The sequence below is a fragment of the Abramis brama genome, assembly GCF_963993115.1.
Source record: "Abramis brama genome assembly, chromosome: 15".
Classification (NCBI taxonomy): Eukaryota; Metazoa; Chordata; class Actinopteri; order Cypriniformes; family Leuciscidae; genus Abramis; species Abramis brama.
In genome coordinates, this window is record NC_139977.1 from 5,077,659 (window position 1) to 5,101,826 (window position 24,168).

General features: G+C 37.2%; 1 protein-coding gene across 3 annotated transcripts in view; it reads left to right on the top strand.

Annotated features, from left to right (window-relative positions):
• Positions 1–391: 391 nt before the first annotated feature.
• Positions 392–24,168, top strand: part of gabrg2 (gamma-aminobutyric acid type A receptor subunit gamma2) — a 107,553-nt gene continuing 83,776 nt past the window's right edge. The window contains exons 1-3 of one of the 3 annotated variants that reach the window (XM_084138011.1): positions 392–858; positions 13,870–14,012; positions 23,412–23,479. In XM_084138011.1, the coding sequence (XP_083994137.1) occupies positions 743–858; positions 13,870–14,012; positions 23,412–23,479 (327 nt within the window). In that variant the 5' untranslated portion in view covers positions 392–742. The remainder of the gene's footprint in view (positions 859–13,869; positions 14,013–23,411; positions 23,480–24,168) is intronic. The other 2 variants (XM_084138010.1, XM_084138009.1) reach the window with 2 other exon arrangements.

Genomic DNA, 24,168 nt, shown 5'->3' on the forward strand with positions numbered 1-24,168 from the left:
AATAATTATTATCAAAATCTTCACATCAGTTTATTAAATAATTTCCCCTCTACAAGCTATTAAAAAAAAAAAAAAACATTTAAAGGTAGTCTACAACTATATTGTCAGCCTCTTCGTCTCAACATAACAATATAACCTAAATAAAACAGTATCGAAATTCAGCCTCTAAATTCTGAAATCTAAAACACAAAAATGCCGCGATAAAAACGCACACCAACTAGCCTACATTACAAAAGTTTTGTTTATTCCCTTTTATTAAATCATGTATTTTTTTAATAATGATAATAATCTAATAATAACAAACAACAACAACAACAAAAACACGTACATTCAGACGCTATGCCTGCGTGGTAGTTATAATATTAACTGGATATAGCGCACAGATCTTTTATTAATAGAAGCATTTGGATCCATCTCTACCACGCATGTGTTGTGCTGCAGCGACGTGCATCAGATCGGCTTTCACACAATTCATCTGCATCCACACTTTTACCAGTTATACTGGACCCGGAGTGATCGCATTTATCTTTTTGCATCTAATTCCAGTGATCTGCACATATCTGAATACAGCAGGACACTCGCCTTCATTTGGTGTGCGCGTGTTTTGTTGTTTTTGTGACGGCTTGTATTGCATCGCAGCAACGGCTCTGAGACGCCAAAGCCAAAGCGATCTGCTATGTGTAATAGCGAGGAAAGGCAGTAAATAAGGGGGACGCGTCGATCTGTGTGAAGAGAGCGCAAGATGGTGATCATGGCTTCTTTTCATTTTTCCTCTGAATGCTTGAATGCGATGGCCATCCCCGAGATCACACTCAAGCTATTTCTATGGGCTTTTCTATTCGCTTATCTTCCTTTGAGGTAAGAATATCATATCGGCAGACGAATTTAACATGTTAATATGTTATGATACGCAAACGTTGTGTTTGGAGTGTCTGCGATGATTGGTGCTGCTCTATTTCCCATGGATTCCTTTAATCTGTTTGGTTAAATGTATGTTTTAACATGCATTTATGTTACGCCTATGTTTTCACGTTGTAGTATGTGACAGTTATATTCATATAGGCTATATATTTGCTAATAATATTAAATTAAATATTGAATAGATTTATACACCACCAACATATTTGATACATAAAACCTCAATAATAGTTATATAATGACAGCACCTATTTAATGAGAAAAGGTGTGTCATGATTTAAACAACCATTAAACTGAGTCTGGGAAGCAGGAAATGAGACTTTTCCCTCTATTAACAGTATGCTATTTCTCATTGTATACAGTCAAAGGGGTAAAGTTCATCTTTGTCATGTACATGACGCCATTTCAGTCCAGACATTTGTTTAAGAAGATTTAAGTCAGCGATTGACTCCTCCTCTCCACCTGCTGTTGGGATAATTCTGGCCTAACAGTCTAAGTTGGATATGTACCACAAAAACTACAAACAAATAATACATATCAAAGTGTTGATATAAAGAAAGATAATCAGGGGTTTTGGGATTGAGATTTTCTTATCTTATGGTTCCCTGCGATAATGCTGAACGTGTAAAATATAATAATAATAATTTTGAAATGAAGCTATATATTTAGTATGTACCATTGGCCTAATCAAACCTCAGTAGGCACATAATCTTGAACCTGCTGTTCCTCATAAAGTACTGTAGGTGTAATTTGTTTCAGAAACATGATGGCCAGGAGAGTCTCTAATGGGGGGAAAGAGTGAGCCCAGAGCTATTGGGGGTCCCACAATGATTTTGACAAATGGGGAACCCTCATCTCCGGATCCCTAATTCTACAGAGGGGGCCCAATTAAATATACTGTACAGGGGGCCCAGGAAACCTAGCGAAATCTGTTTGGTGAAAGGAAGTCTTGTGTGTGTGTATATAGTATATTAATCTGATGCTTGCTACTACTAGTATTTGTTTAAAATAAAGTAACTGAATAACTGAACCTTTAATTTTCAACCTTATGATGTTTGCAGGCTAATATACTGACAAACCGAACGTGTTAAATGGAGACATGAACAAATATTAAGTCAATTATTTGTATTTTGATCGTCTTAAAAGCCTACTTAGAATAATAATTAGAAGAGTATATAGTCAAATAGGTCACATAGGCCGTCTATGTTTTAGAAGATTACTGACAAAAGCATCTATTGTAATTATAGTAAAAGCCTGCTTATGTCCCTATATATATTTAACCCGCCCTTTATATTGGTTTAAGTCAGATCTCATACCATAACAGGTTTCTATTGTATACAATCCAATTTCACATAGGGCATTCACCTATCCACAGCTATTGATTATTGATTGGGAAAGGCTAGTCAGACCTTGTAATAATTGAAGTATTCTAACTGTTAATACAGGAGCTGTCCTGAAATTCAAGTTCTTAACAGTGCTGTAATCACTGATTGACAATTGCTTACTGAAGGAATAGCACTGGCAATGCTACTAATACTGTCACTCAGGGTTATCTCCCTAATCTTCATGATCTTTGAAACCGAATACTGTAGGTGTTCAACTATTTTTAAAAGTAAGTTATATGTAGACATGTAATCTCAGCAGTAGATGTCAACAGTTCTCTTGAAAATATCTCTCCAAACGGAAATTGACTTAGATTAGGGTCCTGAAGGGCCACTGCCCTGCAGAGTTAAGCTCAAACCCTGATCAAACTCCCCTACCTGTGAGTTCCTAGTGATCCTGAAGACCTTGATTAGCTTGCTCAGGTGTGTTTGATCAGGGTTGGAGCTAAACTCTGCAGGGCATTGGCCCTCCAGGGCAAGATTTGAGGAGCCTTGACCTGATGAAGTCATTCCTTGTAGGATATTTTTTCTGACCCGTAAGGCATATCCTAGGCAAGTGTCAGATTCAAGGAGATTAAAAGCTGACAGCGGGTGACTGACAGTGTGGCACTGATGACACTTGTTAGCTGTACCCCAAGATTAAGTGACATTTACATCTAGAGATGCACCACAGGGATTAATACTGACTATAGCGGCATGATAAAACGATTTTGATAGTACTGGCTTTGATTGGACTCAGCCTGCTGGTTTAAGAGCAAGGCCCTTAGTAACACCTCAACTTTGTGTTCTGAACCAGAGCTCAGCTATTTGTTAGTTGACCAAGCCACCAAAATGCAGGCGGTGTGTTGCAGAAAATGCATTGAGAGATATGTTATGATATCCCCCCAACCCCCAACCCCCAACCCCCATTGGGCTTGGCACCTCATGGCCCGGTCCATAATCCATCCCTGAATAATGTCTGTCTTTCTCTGAGTTTGCTTGTAATGAAGCAGTTGTAATTAATCCATTAAGGGGAACTTTACCGCTGGCAAAATGGGCTTTCAATAAAACTTGGCTGCCTATTCAGTAGAAGGGCAAAAAAATGTTGAAATCGGTGCTACCTCACTAGTGAAATCAGAAATTATTTTTGCCAAATAGGCAGGTAAACTTCAACACTCATAATGCACTAGGTGTTGTATACATGTACTGTATATGTTGCTGTCCAAGGCCACTCCCACCAGTCTGCTATGGATACATTTACTAGGGTCAAATACTGCCTTGCTTTAGAAGGAAATACTTCTTAGCAAACTTTTAGTCATAGTGGTGTCGACTTATATTGTTCCCGGGGGCAAATATTCAACTATATAATATAAACTTTTAGCGGGTGTGAAATACTTTCAGTTTCCAGTGAAGTATCCAGCTTGTTGTAGGCGGTGGCTAAAGGCTGTAAAGAATCGTAAATATACAGAGAACGTTGCAACAGAAAATCAGAAAAATCCCAGTGTTTGTCAACATTTCAAACTCAATGACCACAAACACAGTGTTTTAGCCCAAATGGAGGGGAACAATTGAAAGAAACTGCCGTTCTGTCAGTTCCACCCAGTCCCCCGAAGCAAAACACTGTCACGTACAGGTAAGAAAGCTGTTGCCATAGTGTTCCATTTATACCATAATGCTGTTTAAAGAGTACGATACAATTTTCAGTGATAAACCTACGCTTACAATAACTGTTCTGCTAATAACCCTCTGTCGATCTGACTGTCTGTGGGCAGGGATACAAAAATGCGGATGTAGAATCTGTAGTTTTCACAAAAGCCCTGGAGCTGTCAAAAGTAGAAAAACGTGTCATCCGGCGGACTTCATTTACATATGCTACCGACATTGTAACAATACAAAGCGGGGTTGAAAATCGGTTAAGTTAAACTTTAAATGTCCATTAAAAACTATTATAATTATAACAGCTTGTTATGCAGCCTGATATTGCAAATTGGTATTTCTTACAATATTATTTAAATGTATTGTCGTAATTATAAACACATTGGTTTATAGCGCAAATATCTTTACCATTAACTGCCATTTTACTTACAGTGGCTAATTAATCGGAATTCACAGAAAATAACTTAAATCCGCATTGCAAAATAAGGTGGATAGTAAGTAAGCATGTTGTTAATTGATATTACTCAGTACTTAAATCACACTCCAACTAAGACACCTTAAAATAAAATGTAACTAAATAAGCTATTGCATTAAAAGAAATGTAGGCATTTTCATAAAACATTTGTGGTTATGACATGCTCAATTTTGAGTCGTTTTGACCCAGAAACACAATTTAAGTTTTATGCACTACATTGCACTTTCCAAGTTTTAATCATTTTTGAGATGGTCATTTAAATGTTTGTCATAAAAACGTCTCAGGTTACGTATGTAACCCAGTTCACTGAGAGAGAACGAAACACTACATTGACATTATGGAAACGCTTTTGCATGAGCCGGTGTCTGAAGCACGCGTGGAAATGCGTCAATCTTATTGGCCGAAGCACGGTCAGGTGACGAAGCATCAGCGCATTACCAAGACACAGTGTAAAAAATTCTATGATCAATAAGTTATGACAAAGTGTTTTTACATTGCTTTAACTTTTTTTTATGTTATACAAGATTTAACTCATATTTTAAGTCAGTTTAATGTAATAAAGTTGAGATTACTTAAACATCCAAGTTGATTGTACTTAAATTTACGGCATGCAGCAACTTTTTTATAGTGCAATGAATAGACGTCTGAAAAACACGACACCATATTCTAAGGCATTGCGTGAAGTATGGCAAGACGACGCAACGAGTTGCATACGTAACCTGAAATGTTCCCTTTTGAGTGGAACTCAATGCTGCATCATGACATTGACGCTATGGGAACATTAATACACACGCCGCCATACTGAGGAAAATGCCTGACCAACAAGGTTAGGAAGTATGCACGAGCACAATATCTATTGGCCTAAGGAACTGAATAACCCAGAGGTCTCAATCCTGGGGTCAATTCAATTCAATAACAAAAGCTAGCTAGCTAGTACCTTAGAAGAAGCCATACTCTTTGAGTTGAGTGGGCTCTGGTGCCTAAAGGCGAAGGCAAAGCTGTTCTTACAACAGGAATTTCTTATTATTACTGTTAATATAATTGTTGCATCTACTACAGTGGCACATACAGTAGCAAATGCTGCTCAAAACGCCATGTTCCTCACCAAATAAATGAGAAGGGTTTTAAGTAGGGATGCACATTGCACGATATATCGACCACATTTCGAAATCGAATTCTTGTTCGCCGGTGTTTCAGCGCGATGAGCGCGTTGTGGTGGAAGGAGCGCGTCTACGGAGTCAAGCCTACATGACAAGCACAGTCAAGTTCGCTTGAGCATTTGCAGCATTTTGTGCCATTGTAAGTTGTAATATGTTTATTTTGTATAGCCTATCTAAGTAATCTCATATAGGATGCGTTTGGTTGAGTTCATGAACGATGCAGTAAAGCGCTTCATTGTACAGGTGATCATCTTTATCTTTAGCTTGCGTAGCTCAAACAGCAATGCACATTTATAACTATAATTGGGACTGTCATATACATGCCATTATAATGAGAACACTATTGTAATAAAACTTTGTGAATTCTCTGGGTTATAATTGTATGCACTATTGTAATAAAAGAAGTTGTAAATTCTTTGGGTTTAGTTGCATTCTTCAGCAACCGTTGAGTTGATTAACCTTCTAGCAAAGCGATTCAGTTTAACTTTCGTTCTCTTCAGCTTCAGCACGTGCAGCTCAAACAGCAATGATGTCATTTGAAAACAGTAAGCCTAATATTAAAGATGTTTACTATTACTGTAATATTCAAAAAATGTTTAATAAAATAAAAAAAAACATTGATGCGTTATTAATAACTAGCAATTTTTGTTCTTGTATTATTTTCATCAACAATATGGTTTGATTAAAATAATTTCCTTGTCCGTGCGAGGATGATTCCACTTGATTTATCCATAGCACATGCATTTTGTTTCTTTATATGCAGCCCAATGTTATCCATGACTTGTTTGCATTATTTAGATATTTTATTTTAATTTTATTTTAATTTTTTGTCAGACAATAGATTTTTTAGTAACACTTTACAAGAAGGTCTCATTTGTTAATGCATTAACTAACATGAACTAAAAGAGAGCAATAGCCTTTGTTAATGTTAGTTAATAAAATAGCCTATTTGTGTTCATGTTAGTTCACAGTGCATTAACTAATGTTAACAGATACAACTCTGGATCTTAAAAATGTCTTAGAAAATGTTGAGCTTAACATTAACTAAGATTAATAAATGCTGTAGAAGTATTGTTCATTAATTGTTGGTTCATATAACAAAATGAAACCTTATTATAAAGTGTTACAATTTTTTAATAAAGAAAGTTGGCATAGGAGTAGAAAATTAATTTTAAAAGTTAAGGAATAGTACAATGGTTCAAACTAGGCTATTGTATATGTTTGATTTATGTTAAAGTGTTTGGGACATGGCTTTTAATGGTGAGCCTTATGTTTTTGTATTTAGGCTATCAAAATATATTGAAATTTGAATTTAGATTTATTGGCCAATATATCGATTATCGGCTTTCAAATGTAAAGAATTATCGGTTATCGGGATCGGCCAAAATTTTCATATCGGTGCATCCCCAACACGCTGAAACACTGCAACTAAACCCAAAGAATTAACAACGTTTTATTACAATTTTGTTCTCTCTGTAATGTTTGTGCAGATATAAGTCGTAATATTAAGTTTATGTAATATGACACTCCCAATCATAGTTATTGATGTCCTGCATTGCTGTTTGAGCTGCGTGTGCGCTGAAGCTGAGGATGATCACTGATGCGCTTTATGCCTCAATAATTCTTAACCAAATGCATCCTATAGGAAGTAAATCAGATAAATATAGGCCTACACAAAATTAACACCATATTACAATTTACATTTGCACAAAACAAAAGGCTGTGAATGCACACGCAAACTTACAGTCATAAAGGTGCAACTCTAGCCTTAATGTAAAATGGTCCCAAACATAACTCTGGCGCCCGCTTCATTTTTCCTCATGTCTGCTTTACGTGTTTCGCGGTTGAGCAGCACACATGTGCATGACCTTGCTTAATCCATGATTGAGAAGTTTTATCAATTTTTTTTATCGACAATTAATCGATCATCGATTAATCGTTAGCATCCCTACTCAGTATAAATTAAGTGTTAAACTTAGACAAAATGTGTTTTAAATGTTATAGTGTCATTATTTAATTTAATAGTGATTATTTAATGTCTAAATATAATTTTACAAGCAAAATCTGTGAAAGTATATTAGTGAGTAGAATAAGCCAATGAATGGTTTGTTTCACTATACTGAGGACAGACTTCCATTGATTTTTTTTTTTTTGATTTTTTTTTTTTATCAGGTTAATGATATTTGGTACAGACTTCCCACTCATGTTCTTTGTAACCCCGCAGAGACTTCATGTCACCAAGAACAACATTAACCAACTAATTAAATTCCACAGGGATCCATGGGATCCTTACAACCATGTTTGTTGAAAATCTGATTGCAATTATACAAATGTAATTTCAGTCACACTGTTGGATAATATTTGCTGCTTGGTGTAAAATGGACATGCATGGTAATTCTATATAAATGTAAATAAAACAGTTATGGTGTAACATAAATCAATGTGTTTTAGAACTGCAGGATTCTGCATTCATCCACAAAAAGAAAGAAAGAAAGAAGGAAAGACATTGCATCTTCCAAGTATTCTGTAGCTTATTCTGAATTTAAACCATCAGTTTTGGACAACGCAAGGCTAAACTGCACCTTTGCGTTTGGAAGCAAATTTTTTGAATCAGGTTTTGTTTTCTGTCATTCACAGAAATACATCACACCTGCTACACAGAAGTTCGGCCAATCTCCAAAAGTCATCTTCACAAAATGCTGAATGTAAATGAATATATAATACATATCATTAAATGAAAACAAAAAACTGTTGTGAGATTCCCTCAGGTTGTGTTTGCAGTGGAACTCATCGTGACAAAAGAGTGGCAACATTTCTGCAAAATGATACGTTGAGTTGTGCACATTATACTACAGTTTCAAAGTGAAATGGCCACTGAGTGGCCCTAAAAGCGTGTTCAGTTTTATCCAAAACAGATGAACGTGAATCTGGCAATATTTTATTATGATGGATTTTGTACGTTTCACCGCAGTTATGAATTGAAATGTCCGATGAGTGGCGCTAAAATGTTAATGCTCTATCGCATTTTAAAATAAAGTGCACCTTCATTAAACCCTAAACCTGCCCGATAGTATTAACAAAAGCAACCATGCCATTTTAGCTTGATTCTAGTCGTCTTTGAGCTCTTTTTGACATGACTCGTGTTTCACAGGATTTCATATCCGAGCTCTTCACATCACAAGTACATTGCTGTACCAGCTGAGCTACCGAGCAAGCTTAGTACGTCAGAAAAGCCAAACATATGGAGCTGGTTATGGGATGCAAACTCCAAAGTGTTTGTTAACAAATCATGCACTATGGTAAAAGTGTTTTGAGGTCATAATATAATATCTTGCTAGGAGCCGCTTGAAAATAATTCTTAATTAATCCATAAGCTGCCCCTAATCATATTTTGTATGAAAAGGATTAAATGTGCTTGCTGTTTTGCTGCCTCTAGTGTTCATTTCTGTTGGAAACTGCAGCGGTATGAATGTATTGGTACAAATTTTGCCTTTTGCAGAAGTGTTGCCTCAGGTACGTGTTTCCAATGAGCCTGTGTTGGTAAAGCACTATTAAAGGGGATGTTGGATGAAATTTTCACTTTTTTTGCAATTATTTAGGTTTGTGTCTGCCAGCTCAGAAAAGCTGAAAAGAAAACATGCAGCCAGTTGGTTATAGGCGGTCTGAGTCTGAAACTGTCATCCAGCGAGCTGTTTCAATTTGCAGCCGGTTTCTACGTAGATAGCTTGCTATTTGAATAAGACAACTTACGACTGCTGAAAAAAAAAATATTTCTATAATAAAAAAACATATATTTGATATATTTTACCTTTCAAGCAATGTGGAAGCAGAATGGCTAAACATAAAAATAAACCTTTACAGCCATGTTCTCTTTGCAAGCACAGACTGTTATTTAATTTAATCAGTCTTTCTTTTTATAGCCATTAAATAACCATTTTAACTGAACTTACTGAACTGAGCTGAACTTACAGATGAGTTTTTGGGACCAGCATACTCTCGTGTAAGCAAGGTTTGGGTTAATCAACTGAGAGTTCAGGTTATGTTTGACGGTAAGATAACCTTGCTTTATGGAAAACTATAGGATTATTTTTGTGCCTTTAATATTGAACGTAACTTTTCAAGAAACGAATGAAAATATAAATGGACACTGAATAAAATGTCTTCGAAACCAGAAAAAAATTGTTTTCCATACACTGCATGTTTTACTAACTGTTTTCTCTTTTTTCTTTCGCTGATCTGTACTTACAAATGCTCTTCCAGAGTTTTCATTTACAATTCTGAAGTTTTCATTTACGATTCTGAGTTTTCATTCACCATACTGGCACATATCTCTCGTGGGGGCGGGGCTAACAGTGGTGTGTTCTCATTGGCTACTGAGTTTTTGATTGACAGATTTTTGACCTGGAAGTGAAAACGTCAGTGTTGTGTTTACATGTGAACGTCTGTAAGTGGCTTCCTATTTCATTTTAGTGATATAAAGTTAGGAGTTTTGTTTTTTAATTGTATCTGTATTTATCTTCTAATACTACTTTGTCAGCATAAGCTTTCAGGAGCAGTATTTGTCTGCGGGAGAGAAAATTAATGTCTAGAGGTTTAATTGTAGTATATTAAAATACTGTATAATAATGAATAATATCCAATTCTTTCAGAGATATTTGTTTGTTCCTGATAATGTTAAATGTTTTTTTTTTTTAAGCTTAAGCTTTTTTTAAAATAACACTGATAGTCTTTTAGTCCCGAGTCCTGGCTAAATTAAATACATAGGCTATTAATTCTGATTCCTTACAATTAAAGCTATCTTTTGTTGTTTTGACGACAAAATTAATGACAGACACATAGGCCTTCTGTCACTTTTAGAGCTAGTGCACGGATCCATTACTGTTTTCATTATACTGTCTGTCACATGCGTTTTATGCTTACAATTTTGTGTGGTTTTTTTTCCCCCGTTAAAGCAATATAATCCGCGAAAAATAACTTTTGTTACTCGCGAACTGTTTGTGAGGCGGCTTTACTGCATGTATGCACGCAGAGAAAACCATCTCTCAGAGAGCATGCGAGTACTGGATAGTTTAAAATCGCTTTAATATTTAAACTGATAAGACTTAAAAAGACGTGAAAATGTTAAACTTTAGTTACGATGCACTGCTGGCCCGATTGTGCAAGTGACAATTCCGTCATGTCCCAACTCCTAAACGCGGCTTGTGCAACCCATTTAGAGAGAGAGAGAGAGAGAGACTTTTGACTTTCAAAAACTTTTATTTTAAAAACATATTAAAAACACATTTTTCCTTTCTTTCCTTCAATTCATTTTTTAAGAAAAAACAACAACAAACAAACAACAAAGCAACCAAAAAAAAAAAATCATGAACAATTGCTTCTTTAACACCCCATATCATTTCAAATAAATTGACATTTTTTGTTTGCTGATAATACGTGTACTCAGTAATTAGACCTACTCGAGATTTTACCAACGATTTAAACAACATCACCAAGTCAACATTTTGGTTCTCATTCTTGCACTGATGGGATTTCAAAATAGCAAGTTTAGCTTTAGCCAACAAAAAATTGGCAAGCTTACACTCCCTTTGCCAAGACCGTCTATACCTATTTCCAAAAATAAACCATGTCTTGTTGAATAAAAACCCAAGTTTAGACATCATTCCATCAAGCAACATGAACAAAGGCACTAAATGAAAACAATCACAAAAAATAAATGAAAAACAGTATCAGTATCATTACAAAAAGGACATGTTGATGAAACCAACGTATTAAACCTGGAAACAAAATTATAAGTGGCCACTATACCATGAATGATCCTCCACTGAAGATCCCCACTTCTCTTTGGTATTGGAGGCTTATATAAAAGTCTCCAAGAAGGAGTAACTTCCTCAAGGGCAGAAAGATAAATCCTCCATTTACTATCAACTCTTTCCCTTAATTGATTACAATGAGCATCTTTTGCACACATCTGATACAAAATCTTTTTTCCAAGGGTTGCGGTAGGACAAAGGCTTGGGTTCGATAACGTAATCTCAGCTTTGCGAATGAATAAAGCAGTCGTAGTATATTTGAAATCTGAAGCGTTAGTGAATCAATTGACTGTGGACTGTAGGTGAAAGAGGCCTTTGTTCCGGTTTCCCCGTTATCTGCCCCAGCTACAGAAATCACTATTTCCAATGGTCCTGCCATTTGTTTCCAATGATGCCATCATAAAAGAACTTGTAAGATTTGGGAAAGTTGTGAGCCCCATGCGAATGATTCCATTAGGGTGCAAAAATACGGGGCTGAAGCATGTTTTATCTTTTCAATGCCAAGTCTATATGTTCCTAAGTTCCCAAGAGCGATCTTTAGAAGCATCTTTTTGAGTTAATCACAAAGATAATACGTATAATATATGCGCGAGTACAGAGAGTCTGAATTGTTTCGAATGCGGCGATATTGGACACAAGCGTTTTTCGTGTCCGAATAAAGAAGGGCGCGATGGCTCTCAGCCTCCACTGATTATTACACTGTTTGTACCCCACACATGGGTAGAGACTGGCTCCATTTGGAGATTATAGAATTTCGTGAATATGTAAGGTGTCGCCCTGCCCGCAGCTCTGCATATGTCAGCTCTCACTCCGAGGGGGCACGGCTAGCCTTGGGACTGGTACGCGATGGCATCTACTATCCAGTGGGCCAACCTCCAAAGCAAAGAACTGCTCTGAGCATCTGGAGCTCTTGTGTGCAGTCCACGTAAGCACGTAGTGCGCAAACGTGACAGAGCAGCGCAAGGGATGGATCTGCCTCCTCTGGGGGCAGCGCTTGCAAGTTCACCACCTGGTCCCGGATTCAACCTCCTGGCGCCTCTCAGAAACCTGATGACCAGGTTGTGCTTTCCAGCTGACCTGCCATCAACAGCATTGTGATGTGCTGCGATGCAGCAACATACACCTTCAAGGTGAAGGGGGACAGCCTCCTCTCCAAGCCTTCTTGAAGGAAGTAATTATCAGTGGCCGATCATTTGGAGCATTCCTAAACTATACCTGTGAAAAGGTTTTTCGTATCCATATTTGGACCTCAAAGCATATAAGCTTTAAATGGGCTTCACAAGCTGTTGATGAACAGCTTGTGTTGTTGAACAATGTGTTGTTGAAATGATGCAGTGTTTTTTCCCCATATAATGTAAAGTGAAATGTGCTGAAAGTGTTATATTGTAGTCTTGCCTTTCTGAAATGTTTCTGAAGCTGCCAGAGCAGTACAGCTCTCAGTCACATGTTTCTCTCAAGGATATGTCTTTCTATCTTCTACTGACTCCATGGTTACTGCCTCACAATATTGTTTGATTGCTTTGCCAAGGTCCTCAGCATTCATTGTCAATTGAAGATAGATAGATAGATAGATAGATAGATAGATAGATAGATAGATAGATAGATAGATAGATAGATAGATAGATAATGGGAATACATGAAATAATGCTGTAGATGAAAACAGAGGCTTGCATTTGCAGCACCTTCCCATCACAATCTGACTTTAGGAGTGCTGCCAGGGAGAAAGACAGAACGACTGAGAGCACGTTTCCACCTCTAATGCAACATTAGTATTGTATGTCTGTCTGTCTCCAGCCTGCAGTATCACACCCACACTTTCTAAAGACTCACTGTCATATTTATCATTATCTTTGTTAATTTCTCACCTTTTTTATGGTTCAAATTAAATTATTACACAACAACTTACAGCTATCTGTTTATGCATGCCCAATACACATGCATAGAAGAAAGAATACTCACACAATATGTCATTTAAATGAACGGCCCCAACTTCTGTGGTATTGGGAAAATATTCATTAGCAAAACATGTCTGCTTTCTATTTCTATCTTTAATTTAATCCATTTTTGCAATAAATTAGCCCCTCTTCGTAGAAGTTTAAACATCTTCTACCAGGTTTACTTCTTCCATTACATTATTTCTATTTACATTAGTGCATTTTATGTATGTGTTTAATAATTGATACTTAAAGGAAACGTAACTATGAGACTATGATTCATAAAAGAGCAACCTACAGTATAAGCTATACAGTCAAATTGCCTGAAGAAAGGTGGAAATAAATGTTTACAGTATAATCACTTGATGGCTTGTTAACAAGATCATATGTAATAGCAGAACCAAATCATAAGGATATTCATGTTGTTAAAACAAAATCAGCATGAACTCAGCTTACATTGTAGAGACTACAAAAATAAAATGCATTTATAAAAGTGTTGAAAATAGGAACATTAGCATCTTTGATTCACCTTTTTTTGTTTGTTTTACCCATTAGCTCTGTTCAGCTGGAAAGTGATGATGACGAAGTGACAAACAAAACATGGGTTCTGACCCCCAAAGTGTACGAGAGTGACGTCACGCATATTTTGAACAGCTTACTAGATGGCTATGATAACAAGCTGCGACCAGACATTGGAGGTAGGTGTCTGTTTTTGTTTATTTATTTATTGTTATGTTGAGCTACTGAGCTTCTGAATGTGAAATTGTTTTATTTTGTTTAAAGGTGAATATGTAGTTTCTGCAACACTAGTGACACCTAGCAGAATTACAAAAATAAAGCATATTTTCAAACGACTTTGCAAACAGGTAAAAGCTACTTTCAATAAAATGTCCAACATATCAAGAATAGGTTTAACTATGTTGCAATGTGTCATAAGTACCCAATTGAGTAGGCTAACACCATGTCTAGAGTGAATGCTAGTGTCTCGCTTATAATAAACCCATCCAATGTATCTGCAGAGGGCACATTTTTTGACATGATGCACCACAACTATTTCAGGCTGTCTACACTGGACACATCAAAGCAAACATAAACTGGTACATTTGTCTTTCTGAACGGTTGCATGAAATTGTGTATGGTATTGAAGCATTCATTGTAGTGCGTTGTAGCGCAATGCCCTGTTTGCTTTGATGTGTTCATGACTTGTTTAATCTTTGAAGGTCTAAATGCAATGAATTTTGGCTTGCACTTTTGTAATCGAATCTGAATGTGTTTTCCCATGTAACGCATAATACATAATCCCACACAGAGCTTGACGCTTACTTTTTTTCCAAAAAGAGAAAGCTTTTAAACTGAAATTTTAAATAGAAAAATTTATGAGCATATTAAAAAACTTTAGGGGCGCAATGAAAATTTAGCATAATTTATTTACCAGTAAAAAAATCATGGTTTGCTGTAAGTTTCGGTACCACCTTGGGAAAAACTACTGCAATTATTTTTTTAGACCCACTATGTATTATTTATATTTTCCTGTTCTCAGGGAATAGTGAACACTGCGTAGGGAACCTGTAAATTGGACCGCTCAAATCATAGAGCTCTCTCTTAACGGTCTCTCCTAATGCTCTAAATTAGGTGTGTTAGACAAGATACACACATAATGGCTGCGTCAGAAAACTTAGACAGCTGACTAGTTGTCTCGCTGCCTTATCCGGCAATGACTTTGTAGGCTTTTGACTTTTTTCTTTTTTTTTCAAATCGGACACATGCTCCTAAATGCTTTTCACAGTTCTCACACATCTATTTTTAGTCGCATTGTCCAGCCCTGCAACACTGGCTAAACCCTCTGGCTCAGCCTGCTAAAGTAGCCAAGCCCTAAACTCTCGCTATAGGTTGAGCTGGAAAAAGATTGACAGATCTGAATGGACCACTCACAATGCTTTGATGGTTCCCGGGAAGCACAGTGTTTACACTTTTGGGGGACATAAACCCATAAATTGCATACTAATAGTAGGCAATAAACAATTGGCTTACAAACTTCTTATATACTTCACCTTTAACACCTGGATAAAATACATACTGTATCTAATCTTCAAAAGTTCTGAACCTTATTAAATATTTAAGTTTGCACCACTGATCTGTATAATGACTGGATTACTCATTGCATTCTAAACTGCCATCAGGCATTGAAGTCACTGGAAGTGTTTGAGCGGCCATCTTACTATCCCTACCGACAGAGGGCATCATTGATTTAAAGCCAAAACATTGAACTAAAATCAATCCTGCTCAGTCTCACAGAATTAGTTTTATGATAAACGTATTTAAATGAATTGTTACTTTAGATTTTATCTGTAATGCTTATGGTATGCTTATAATGCTTATGTGTCTACTGCACACTTCAGACACAGGTAACTGGTAATTTCTTCATGTACGCAATTACAGAGGAAATATTAAACATGAACATGTGTGATTAGTTGCAGAAATTGATTTGAATAGCCTTATACAATCATAATTAATACAGGCCTCTTTTACTATATTGCACTATATTGTATGCCTATTAAAATTCAAAGTTTACCATGCACCATTGGAAATAAAGCAGTCAGCATTATTTGTTTGAATAAGTTATGATGCATTTCAGACTCTTAAAGAAAGCGCAAATTCTATAGCATTTTACTAGAATTAGTTTCCAAATGAGTAAAGTGTTATGTTGGCTATATGTTGTTGAATTAATTATTAATTTAACCATAATTTAAATGATTAACTGCTTCGAAATGCATGCTGTAGACAAAATCATTGTTGAAACATTTGCAGTTAACCTACTGTATGAAATAAAAACAATACTACAACACAACATAAATACATAAACACAAAAGTACAAGGCTGTAACGAAGTTCGTTGATAAGGGAAGGAGGAGGCGGGAACCGGCGAACGTTTCACAACTTTAATCATATAAAATAAACAAACACAAAACGAAAGTAAAAGCGGCAGCCCCTCACGGACAACTGCTGCACACACATAAACAAAACATAACGTAAAGTCCATACCTGGTCCTCTCTCGTCCTTCACTGTTGTCGCTCCTCCTTTTATGCTTCCGAAGGTCCTCTGTGAGAAACCCGAGACTGGTGCGGGTGCAGGTGACGCTCATAATCAGTCACGCCACCAGCCTCGTCCTGGCTACCACATACCCCCATCGCCCTTTGCAGGCCGGGGGTACCCACGAAACTGCCCTCTACTCCACCTTCCATCTTCGGGGGGGGCAGTCACGGCGGCCGCAGTATATTGGGGTAAGGACAGACGAGGCGAAAGAAAAGGAGACGGAAGCATAAGGAGCGACAAGAAAAGGGAAAAAAAATTTGGTCTGGTTCCTGAACCTGAACTCTTTTTTCAACCAGCTGAGAGACTCTCACTCGTGGTACCATGCAATGGTACTGGACATCCTTTGGTGGACGGCTCGATGCTCCTCCTCCTCCTCCTTCTGGCGGACAGCGATGGCTCCTCCAGTTGAGGGCAGCCAGCAGCGTGTCCCCCTTTCCCTGCGAGTCCCCAAACATGGCGGACAGCAGCAGGCTCCGGCCTCCTAGCAAACGGCGCAGACTCCTCCGCTCCATCTCGGACAGCGTCCACCTCTCCTCAACCCAGAAGCGCAGCAGCGAACTCTTCGTCTCACCCGATCCGTAGCTCCAACACCACCACCTTGGTCTCCGCTCCTCCATGCTGCCTCCATGCAGCAAGGGCTCTCTCCGACAGCGCGTCCCCCCTTCATTCCCGGGTTTTGGCACCAGTGTATTGAAGTTTGTTGATTAGGGAAGAAGGTGGCGGGAACCGGCAAAACTTTCTGAAGTTTAATCATATAAAATAAAAGAACACAAAAACAGCCCCTCACGGACGACTGCCGCACACACATAAACAAAACATTACGTAAAGTCCAGGCCTGGTCCTCTCTCATCCTTCACTGTCGTCGCTTTTCCTTTTATGCTACCATTCCGAAGCTCCTCCGTGAGAAACTCGAGACAAGTGTGGCGCACAAGTGACACTCATTATCAGTCACGCCACCATCCTGCTTGCCACAAAGGCTTGCCACAAAATCATTCCACCAAACTCCCTCTCTATTAGAAACTCAGGATTCAATGTTTGTTAAAGTGTACATTTTAATGTCCATGCATACAGCAGATATTATGTGAAAAGCTCTTACATATGATGTGGGAATATCTCTCTGATTTATTCATTCAACTGGGATCTTGTTTGCGTTGTCTTTATCTTAACTTTAACTTATACTACATACATTCCTTTATTTTAGACACCACATTCCAAAACGTCTAGATTACATATGTAACCCCGTTCCCTGAGAAGGGGAACAAGAAGCTGCGTCATGGTGTTGACGCTATGGGAATGCTTTGTGCGAGCCAGTGTCTGAAACATGTGTGATACACTGCAATTTTGGCTACCAAAGTAAGGTGACATCACAGGTGAATCTTCCCCTTTTTAGGGAAATGGGACTAACCTCCAAGCCCAAATGACCCATGGCAGAGCTAGCTAGAGAGCTAGCTCTCCACTTTAGAAATTACTCCATAACTCCCAATGAAGGGGGCAGACCAAAGTATTGCTATCCTGACTGTCCGAACCCTTGGCCATTAGCTCTCATGGGTATCCTAACTGAAGGGAGTGTAGAATTAAGCAACCCATTCTATAAACTGGAAGATGCCTCAGGAGAGAACTGTGCTCTCTCAACTGCCTGCTCTACCTAAGGAAAATCTCAAAAGTGCGTTCGGGAAGTTTTCTGAGTGAGTACTAAGAATGGAGAATCTATAGCAGCTTCCACATCCTCCTGATCTCTATTACAGACCATCCAAAATGGTATGTAGACCCTGCCTGACGACACCCCACCTCCATCATCCGAAAGGAACCAACGAGAAAGAGGGGCAGCCATGGCGATAACAACCACTTTCCTCCAAGAGCTCCATTACCAAAAGACTTGCCAGAGAAAGTCCACCTGTTAGCCAAGTGGCCCTATCAGCTAGTGGTTACCCGGTTCTAATGAGGTTAATAAGGTCAAAGTACTGGCAGAGAAGGCAGAAATGGCAATGGCAACGATGCCCACCTTTATGCTCTGTCTTTCCATTGCTCCTTGTGAACTGCCAGAAACCATGTTAACATAGCAGCTTCACTATGTCCACACTATCACCTCCAGACCATGCTGGAGAGGCAACAGATAAGGGAATGAGATGCGAGTGGCGCCAATGCCCATTCTCATCCTCCGTGCAGCCCAATCATAAAGGATTAAACGAGGAAGAATAAGTGAGAGTTAGTTGACATGTAGTTGAAAAGTTACTTATAGTTAGTAGAATGTTTAAAGTGGACTGTTGAATAAAGTGGAACCTACAAGGGTAATTCCATTGGAAGCATTAAGCCTCCACCAAACTCCAAGTACTGGCAAGGGCGACAGATGTGGACATGGGACGCAAGTGGCGGCACTGCCTACTGTCCTCATCTATACTAGCCCAATTCAATAAAGGAGCATATCGCTACCACCCCTGAGCTGCCTGTACTGTAGGGCACTGGCCAAAAACGAAGTGAGACGAGAGTGCAGTATTGCTCACTTGTCCTTTTCAGCCCAGCCTAAAAGAAGTGAATACAGATGGAAATTACATTGCGGAGAGGGCGACAGATAAGGAAGCGAGAAGCTGTACTGCCTGCTCTCCTATTCTGTAACAGCCCATTTTCATGCTCCGTACATCCAGTACCGGAGAGGCAATAGATGAATAAGTGGGACGCGAGTGGTGGTATTGCCCACTTGCTTCACCTACACCAGCCTATTACGTGTGCTCTTTTGTGACAGAGGAAGCACATATTCTCCGTCACCACACAGTTGAAAAAGTGGGACACATGTTGCCACTTATTTCATCTGAATTAGTCTATAATGTGTACTGTATGTGAAAGTAACACAATCTTTGAGATTTTGGTTTTGGCACTTCACACTTGGGTTCGCCTTTGATCCCCTAAAAATCCCTAAAATTCCAATAGGGTTTAAACGCTTTGTGCTTGAAACCCTAATAAATATAGCTGTGAGCAGCAATTATCGGGGTTCAAGTGCTTTAGGACCTTTGTCACTTCTATGCTGTTGGGGTCTAGGCCGACCCCGAATGAAACAATAAACCCACAATTCAGAACACATAGAAATGTAGGGCTTACACATAACAAATCCTCGATGGAGAATACACAAAGACACACACAGAAATTAAAAGTTTAATCTGTAAAATTTAGCACATTAAGCATGCTTAAACACACACACACACACACACACACACACACACACATTTTGTTACAGATATTTGAAATAAATGATAGGAAACAAAATGATTACTCCAAGTCTCCTCTTTATAACACCATTAACAGGTTTCACCGTAATCATAAATATGACTCCAAAAGCAAATCCTGTTAAAATAAGTATATTAGTGAGTAGTCCTCTGCTGCCATCTACTGTTTATAATGGTAATTCCAGTGTTTGTTTTGTTTGTTTAAAAGTGTTTGTTTTCCAGCAGGTGGTAGAAATCCTACACTAAAGCAAAGGACATATTCCATGTAATCTCCATCAAAATGTAGATGATCTTTAAGATATAACAAATTATTGTGTGTCTGATCTGTCTCAGGCACTACAGCTTCATGGCACAAAGCAACATATCATACTTGGCCTTCACGTCATGTCACTGTCATTAGTCACTTGTCTGAACTCCATAGAGCTCCCTAATCTAAGAACTTAAAGATGTCAGCTTGGTAGGGCTGCCTTTGACTAAAGGTTTTACTAGTCGACGTTTGAATTTTTAATTAATCGCATGCGTTAACGCGTTAACGTTGACAGCCATAGTAAAAATACATAACAAAATGAAGTTGTGAGAAAATATTTGTAGTGACAAAAACATTGAAAATATGAGAAAGATGATAAAATAGAAAAACATGTAATCATGTTGCGAATCGTGAAGACATTGAATTAAACATAAACACAGCTTCTGTGTCTTTTTCATCTTTCCGTGTACATACTGGCCCTGATAATCAACACATAGCCTATACTTACCGCTTGCTCCATTTCTGCACATCCGTTTTAATGAATGAATGACTCTCTCTACCCGTTGCTCTGGTCTTCGTCAACATGTGCCTGCACCACCTTGCTGGTGAGCCGACTAACAGAATTTGAACCACTGAATTTGTGGAAGCGAAATGACATGGACCGTAAATTGCCTGTTGAATATTATAGGTTGTATTTTTAATGGAATTAATAATTTGGAAGTGAAATTTGAAAGGTGGATATGGATTATTGAATTTTTAATAATGAAAATGTGTGTGAAATGTTTTGAATTGAAATATTCACAAATATACAACTATGTTGAATTTCAGCCCATAAAAATGCAATCCCTAAAAATACAATGCATTAAAATGCAAGCAGGGTTAATGCAATGCATTTTTTTTGTTCAAGTAGAGCAATTTAAAAAGCTTTTTTGTTTCAAAAACATTTGTCATTAATTTTCTTCCATAAATTTGCGTCAAATTGTTAAATAACACATTAAGTTTTTTGAATTAATCGCATGCGTTAACGAGTTAGCGTTGACAGCCATAGTACAAATACATGACAAAATTAAGTTGTGAGAAAATATTTGTTGTGACAAAAACATTGAAAATATTATGGAGCTTAAAATATGACAATATGATTTGAATTTGAATTGTGTAAATTTGAATTATTTACAAGTGAAATCTAACAAAATTGAATTTTAGGTGGTAGTTTAAATAGTTCTGAATTTGATTTCTTTTAAACGAATATTGAACATTTGAAATTTAACAAATTGAAATGTTTTTATGGCTGAATTTTATAGACATGTATTTTCAAACAGCTAGTTTTTTTGTTCTGAATTCGTATACTGCAAATATTCAGTTTAAAAAAATACAGATTCAAGTTTTCAAGATGAAGAAATTCGGAACTTCAAATTCAGTTTTCTAAAATTCAATCTCAAAAATTCAAGTTCAAAAATTCAGAAAGTAGGTCACAGGTCATCCACAGGGAAGAGTAAAGGATCTCAGATAAGTCGAACAGAGCATTTTGGCTGCACTGCAGTAGTTTTCTGCCGCAAACGCGGTGGTGGTTCAAGAGAATCTGTGTATCTTTCGTTCAGTCGTTTTTTATTTAATATTAAGAGTAGAAAAATGAGAAAACAGCTTGAGTATTAGATTTCTAATATTCTAGTAATAATAGTCCACTGCTGCAGTTGCACGGAGCTTACAAAACGCGTGTATTGCAACTATAGGCTACATTTAATTTTCTCATCAAACAACTAGACTAACGAATGGCTCGGTACAACAGAAGAGCCTAGAAAGGGCTTTTTCTCTGTGTAGACCAGCAGTTGGTCTGAATTTGCTATAACCTATAGCCTATTTTCTGGACTGTAGCCTATAGGCTAAGTCACGTTTTATCATGAAACACGCTGTGATTTATTCCAAAGTGACTCAGGCATATATAATGCATTTAACGTTAAATAATCTAAATGTTGACTTTCAAAAGTAGGCGCGCCAAGAAGGCTATTCTCTGTATTTTGGTTCATTTTTGGTGAGCGCCAGAAAGATCTAAAGAGACCGAGACGCGCTAAAGCAGCGCATCATGTTGTTTTATTTATTTTTCAATGACATGATATTTTGTAGTCATTTTGAATGTACACAAATAAAAATATACATTTTACTGTTTCGGATGATGTCATATTATCTGTATGACTATAAATAACAGAGTATTAAGTTATTTCCCAGCAGTGGAACAAATCCAAGTGATGGCGCTCGCGCATCGCGCTCTCACACAACATAGTAGGCTATCAGTTCTGGCGTTGCTTCATATCGCAGACTGTTCATTATCAAAATGAAACACAGTCAACCAAACATATAAAAAGTGATTCTGCCTAATTTAATTGGTCTGCTGTACAATATAAAGGGCAAGCTGTGCCGCACACAGTCCTACTTGTTATTCCAAACATTTCCCTTGCTGTGAAGACGCTTTAAACTGAATATTTGCAGTATACGAATTCAGAACAAAAAAACTAGTTGTTTGAAAATACATGTCTATAAAATTCAGCCATAAAAACATTTCAATTTGTTAAATTTCAAATGTTCAATATTCGTTTAAAAAAAAAAATCAAATTCAGAACTATTTAAACTACCACCTAAAATTCAATTTTGTTAGATTTCACTTGTAAATAATTCAAATTTACACAATTCAAATTCAAATCATATTGTCATATTTTAAGCTCCATAAAATATGAGAAAGATGAGAAAATGGAAAAACGTGTAATCATATTGCAAATTTTTCACTGCATCAGCCAAATCCAGCTGTAAAATAAATGCAGATTTTAAATAAATGCAACTTAAATGCTCTCTTGGAAACACATGCATAAAAAAAGCAAGCTATTCAACTTATCTAAGTAACAAAGATTTCTTTGTAAAAATAATCATTTTTTATGTCCCACTTACAGCCTCAATGACCATATGTTTACATGCATGACTGTCTATTGTACATGTACATGTGATCGCATTTAACATCCTGTCATATTACCTGCAAACTAACCTTTTTTACATGCCATGGTTTCACACTGGCTAGTCTATAAATGACAACTGATGCTAAATGGTGGTGACAGCTTGGTTACGGCAGAGCACTGGACTCTCGTTATTTGCAAACAGTACAGCCAAGATGCCGTAATATTGCTGATATTATAGTCTCATTCATTCATTCATTCTCTGTAGTTAGTGTACTAAGTGTTCTGTCATGACCTGCAATCAGTAGCTAAAACAAAACTGCAAACAGCTTATTCAAAAACATTTAGACATTTTTAATGTTGAATTAAACTTCAGATATTTACTATTTGTGCTTGTGTATGTTTGGATGCCTATATCATATACATTTTATTGAATTAGATGAAAGATAGCAGGTCCATTTTTTCAAGCAAAACTCACAAAAGAAATGCAGGTGCAGACTTACTACATTGTCATTACCTTAATAAACCTCTTTTAAATGTACTCTGAGATAACTGAACTAATTTTACATTCTCCTTGTTTTTCTCCACTGCTCTTTACAGTCAAACCAACCGTGATCCATGCAGACATGTTTGTCAACAGTATTGGCCCAGTAAATGCCATCAACATGGTAAGAGTTATGCTCTAATGACAAATTATTTTATGAAAAAAAAAAAAGAATAATATAGTATTTCTTTCTTTCACCAGCAGATTTCTAGGTTAAAAGTTTCTAATATGTACCAAAAGTGTACTAATATGTACACTTTTAGGACCAATATGTGCCTTTGAGGTAGTAATATGCACTCTTTAGGTACAAAGGTGTACATTTTGAAAGGGTACTGCCCCGGTGACAGCTTTTGTAATTTTGTGTACTGTATTATCATTCAAATACATGATTACAAACATTATTACATTAGAAACTGAAAGTTAACATTGTTTATTACATTTTACTGTAACCAGATGCCTTAAGTTTACTGTTTGGTTTTACTGACCAATCTTTGCAGAATACATTTTATTTATGATTGTATTTTATGGCTTTTTTTTTTTTTTATTAGAAAGATTAGAGAGCTTGTGATGGATCTGCCATGAGCCTTAGCAAATCACAACAAAAAGATTAGTCCATCATCACAAACCAGGGAGCAAAGTGGTCTTCAATTGTGACAGTTTATTAAATCTTGCTTACACAAGATAAAAAGTGATCAAGCCTCATTAGAGAGGAAAAAGGCCAAAAATTGTATTCCATTCAGATTACATCACAGGAAATATCCAGTATTCAAAAAGGACATAATTGGGCTTGAGCGTCTCAAACTAACAGAGGAC